The sequence below is a fragment of the Chrysochloris asiatica genome, unplaced genomic scaffold, assembly GCF_000296735.1.
Source record: "Chrysochloris asiatica unplaced genomic scaffold, ChrAsi1.0 scaffold00047, whole genome shotgun sequence".
NCBI classification, from domain to species: domain Eukaryota; kingdom Metazoa; phylum Chordata; class Mammalia; order Afrosoricida; family Chrysochloridae; genus Chrysochloris; species Chrysochloris asiatica.
The window spans coordinates 3,654,679-3,659,583 of NW_006408565.1; the positions used below are offsets into that span (position 1 = coordinate 3,654,679).

The 4,905-nt window shown below is 52.9% G+C and overlaps 1 protein-coding gene across 1 annotated transcript in view; it reads right to left on the minus strand.

Annotated features, from left to right (window-relative positions):
- HCRTR1 (hypocretin (orexin) receptor 1) overlaps positions 1 to 3,705 on the minus strand; it is an 11,839-nt gene extending 8,134 nt beyond the window's left edge. Inside the window, exons 1-4 of the mRNA XM_006862179.1 lie at positions 3,471 to 3,705; positions 3,136 to 3,314; positions 1,050 to 1,293; positions 573 to 688 (exon numbers count right to left, since the gene is read on the minus strand). Coding sequence (XP_006862241.1) covers positions 573 to 688; positions 1,050 to 1,293; positions 3,136 to 3,314; positions 3,471 to 3,669 — 738 coding nt within the window. The 5' untranslated portion in view covers positions 3,670 to 3,705. The remainder of the gene's footprint in view (positions 1 to 572; positions 689 to 1,049; positions 1,294 to 3,135; positions 3,315 to 3,470) is intronic.
- Positions 3,706 to 4,905: the final 1,200 nt, after the last annotated feature.

The window sequence follows — 4,905 nt, forward strand, 5'->3', positions numbered from 1 at the left end:
CATAAGGTCGCTATGAGTCGGTACCGACTCGATGGCACCTAACAACAACAACAATTAATGTTATAAGAGTCCTGATGTGGAGCTGTGGGATAAGCACTGAATTACTAAACACAAAATTTAAACCCACCAGCTGCTCTTAGGAAACCCTGTTCCGGGTCACTATTGGAGTCCTGGTGTGGCCCTGTGAGTTAGTGCACTGGACTGCAGTCAGTAAGGACTGCAAGGTAAGTGGTTCAAACTAAGCAGCCACTCCTCGGAAACCCTATACAGGATTGCTATGGGTTGGAACCGACTAAACCACACTTAACAGCAGCAACAACAATAATGGTAACTAACTAGATGCACTTATTTAACAATAACAACATTAATATTATAATGATGTTACTACTTACTATTTGGTTCTCGGTCAGACATTGGCATTTCTGACTTTGAGTTCTACCTGTCTCTGGCTCTTGCCTTTCTCTGGTTACAGTCAGGATGGTATGCTCTGAGAACAGGAAGCTGTCTACTTCCTTAGATCAATGCCCACCACACCTTCCCAACTGAGACAGAGACACTAGACTGGGTCTCACCTGTCTTCCCCAGAGCTTGCGGAAGATCTGGAAGTAGGCCATGGCCATGAGGCCCAGTGGGGCCAGGTAGGTAACAATGAAGAAGCAACTGTGGTAGATCTTGGGGTAGAGGTCATCTGCAAGGACCGAGAGAGTCGAGGGTTGGGCCTAATCTCGGAGCCTGACTCAGTTAACAGTACCACCCTGACCTGACTAAGGGCCAAAGCAAGACTTGGGGGCACCTGGGCTCCATACAGGTACCATATTAGAAGAGATGCTTGGAGTTGCGCTACCTGGGGTAGCCTTTCTGGGAGAAACTTCAGTAAATGTCACCCAGGAAGCACCCACCCTGGAGGTACCCCTGGCAGATGCCGAGTCTGTGTCCTCTTGGGTGACACCCACCCTGGGGTGCCCACCTTGGTAGTGCCCCCAGCTAAATGCCGGTTCTAGGGATATATGCTCTGGGAGCACCCACCTCCAAGGCTCTCCCACCATTACCTGCCCAGTGCTCGTCACAGACAGAGAAGAGCCGGGTGCGGTTGGCTAGCTCAGGCAGCATGCTGCTACATTCCATGACGGCAGCCTGGGGCACCATGATGGCCAGCGACACAGCCCAGATGCCCAGGATGGAGCCACGGGCACGCCGAGCAGTGCTCTTGAACAACAGTGGGTGGCAGATGGCATACCAGCGGTCCAGGGCAATGAAGCTGAGAGTCAGCACTGCCACTGACACGGACACCGCCTGCCCCGTGGGGACACAGTGTCAGTCATCTTGGGGGCCATGGAGAGACACAGGGGTAACAAGTGAGGAGACTCACAGCCAGATATATGGGGCAACAAGGTCCAGTGCAAATCCTGACTCCACCATTGACTAACTATGTGAATTTGAGCAAGTTACGCACCATCTCTGAGCCTCATCTGCAGAATGGACCTATCTTTGGCAATGTTCTTGTGAGATTAAATAAAATCATGTCTAGAAAATGTCCAGCTAAGGCCTAGCACATAGTAGGTAGTCCTTACCTTGATAGAAGTTAATACATGCTCACACACAGTAATGATCGTGAGGGTGGTACAAGATCTGGCAGTGTTTTATTCTGTTGTAAAGGACTGCTATAAATTGGAACCGACTCGACAGCACCTAACAACAACAATGTACCAGGTACTGTTCTTATCCTCACAACAACTCTATGAGGCAAATATTATTCCGTATTACCCTGGTAGCATGGTGGATTACAAGCTGGACTGCTAATCGCAAGGTCAGCGGTTTGAATCTACCAGCTGCTCCTCAGGAGAAAGATGAGGGTTTCTGCTCCCATAAAGATTTACAGCCTCAGAAATCCTGTGCAGGGTTGCTATGAGTCAAAACCAACTCGGTGGCACACAACCACCACCATCACCCCATATTACCGATGAGGAAACTGAGGTCCAGAAAGTTAAACAACTCCTCCAAGGTGAAGTTTCTAACTTGTATGTAGCTCTTTGTTCTCAGGGTCAACAGAGTTCATTTGTTTTATGGAAAGCCTCAATTGGGGAAATCTAAGAGACATCTCAGCTGTTTGAACTGCAAGGTCGGCAGTTCAAGCTCACCAGCTGCTCCTTGGAAACGCTATACAGGGTCACTATGGGTTGGAATTGACTCGACAGCACTTAACAACAAGAGACATCTCTGTTCTCTGTGAAGAAAAGGAGACCTCATCTAGGAGGCAGAGGTATGGGCGTGGGCTCCAGCGGTGCTCTACGTCCTCTGGCCTGCAGGGCTCGGGCCCGGTGATGCAGTTGAGAAGGCATAGCAGACTCTGGCCAGCTCTCCCTCCACTCCACTAACCTCATCTGGACTGGTCTTCCCCATGCATCCTAATTCCTACTGCTGGTCGATGGAGGACTCTGGGTGAGGTGTGGAAAGAAGACCGTTTCTATCAGTTGTTTGAGCTGCCAAGTCGATTCTGACTCAGTGACCTTGCAAGACAGACTAGAACTGCCCTATAGGGAGTCTTGGTGTAGCACTATAGGATAAGCAGTGGACTAGTAACTGCAGGGTTGGTGGTTCAAACCCACCAGCCGCTCCTCAGAAACCCTATACAGACTCGCTGTGAGTCAGAACCAACTTGATAGCACTTAACAACAATGACGGCATAGAGGCAGCCTTTAGGGGAGCACATCATCAAGTCTTTTCTTCCACAAAGCTGCTTGGTGAGTTCAAGCCATTGACCTGTTCAATTAGCAGCCCACTTAACCATTGTGCTACCAGGGAGCCCCCAGGTCGCTTCAGATTTGCTCCCTTGGGAATAAGGAGCTTGCTAAGCAGGTGTTGTGTGCACGTGCTTGTACATGTGTACATACATGTATGACTGAGTTTGTGCCTCCTCCACTGTGTGTCTGTTTCTGGATGTGACTGTGCTGGTGTCAGGATCTCTGTGTGGATCTATCTGTGGGGTTGTGTCTGTGTCCTCCAGGGATGGGCCTGGGGGGGGCTCCCCTTGCTGGCAATAGAAGATGACATGTAGAGGTTCCTAAGTCATCGTGCCTGGGGGTCACGGAGGCTGTGATCGGTGTGACAGGGTGAAGGGCGTCGGGCAGCGCTCACCTGTAGATAGGGAATGACTTTGCAGAGGGTGTGGCCAAAGAACCAGGACTCCGTGATGTCTACTAACAGGCTGGCTGGCAGGCAAATGGCTGTCACCAACACGTCTGCCAGCGACAGGTTGACGATGAAGTAGTTGGTGACGGTTCTCATGTGGTGGTTCCGCCACACCGCTAGGCAGACTGCGGGGTGGGGGTGGGGGGGCAGTGAAGAGGTTAAGACAGAGATAGAGCCACGCCCATTTTAGCTCCGCCCCTTAGTAGCTCTCGCCACCCACCACGGTCAGCCCTGGTCCTCCTCCTGTTCATGGGTGACCCAGCGTGTTGCCCAGGACCTACCCAGCGTGTTGCCCACCAGGGCCACGAGGAACACAGCCACGTACGCTACGATGAGGATCCACTCGTACTGCTTGGGATACAGATAATCGCGCCACAGGTAGCGAAGAAACTCCTCGTCGTAGTCAGGGAGAGCAGGGGAAGGCTCCCTGCTACCAGAGGGAACCCTTGTCTGGGCCCCGGGTGGGGAGGAGGGCTCCATGAGCTCAGGAACCTCTGTGAGGGAAGGACATCTTGGGCTGTACGGTGGGAGGGGAGCCACTGTTTGGCCTCAGCCAGCCTCCTCAGGGGCCCGAGTCTGCACCTAAGTCTTTGGATTCCAGCCCCAAATCTGCTGAAGGAAGAAGGAAAGAAGGGAACATTAAGGAGTGTACCAGGCAATTCCATCTAATTCCCTTTGAGTTCTCATAGTCCTGTAGGTTAAGGGTGAGTCTGAGACCCGTGGAGTACCCAGGTTCTATTCCAATTCCACACACATTAGCTATGTTGCCCTTGGGTAATTTACTTCACCTCTTTCCGCCTTGGTTTTCCCAGCTATCGAATGGAACAATAACTTGTACCTACCGCCTGGGGCGGTGGTGAGGAGTAAGGAGCTCTAATGCAGCCTAAGTGCTTCTCCCAGAACCGGGCAAGGGAAGTGACCTCAGGACGCTGCCAGTTAAGAAATCTGTTTTGCAGACAAGGAGATGAACCCTCAGAGAAGTTGACCCCCTTGATCAGTATCACAAAGTTACTAAGTCAGGTCTGTCTCAGCCACCCTAAACCAGACTAGGGAGAGGGGAGTCATCCAAATTGCGACTATTCTTTCCAAGTCAGTTAACAGGCCTAGATTTTTGTTTGAAGAAAGGTCCAGGGAGGTGTCAACGACACAGGCCCCGCCCATCAGACGGGCCAATGCCTTCCTGGTAGGGATTCTCTTTCCCTCTCCCGCGCGTTCTCTCTGACACAGACACTCCTCGGATAGGGGGCGGGGAGGGACTGACAACCTCCCTGGAAGAGAGGGAAGAGCCCCTCGCCCAGTGGCCTAACCCCCTTAAACCTTCCTGCAGCCAGCCTCCTCTTCCATTCCTGGGACCGCGTTGCATCCATGCGGCCGCCAGGGGTCGCTGGGCCGGCGCGCGGGACGCTCTCTCCATTCATAAATCCGGTCTGGATCCCTACCCCTCCCTCCTGCCTCCCTCTGATACTTCTTCCTTCCCAGACTAGGCAGGGACGACCCCGGGCGTGTGAAGGAGGATTGACGGTCCCTGGAGACCTCTGGGGGAAGGAGACAGGACTCCTTCATACTCACGCCCACCGCGCCAATGTACCTGCTCCCTCAGCCTGGCATCCTTTCATCTGGGAACTGCGAGGGGTTGCGGAGCAGGGGAGGACGCTGGGGATCCCGCAGGAGCCTGCGGGGCAAAGGGCAGCGCTAGCTGGGGACACAGCCTCCCAG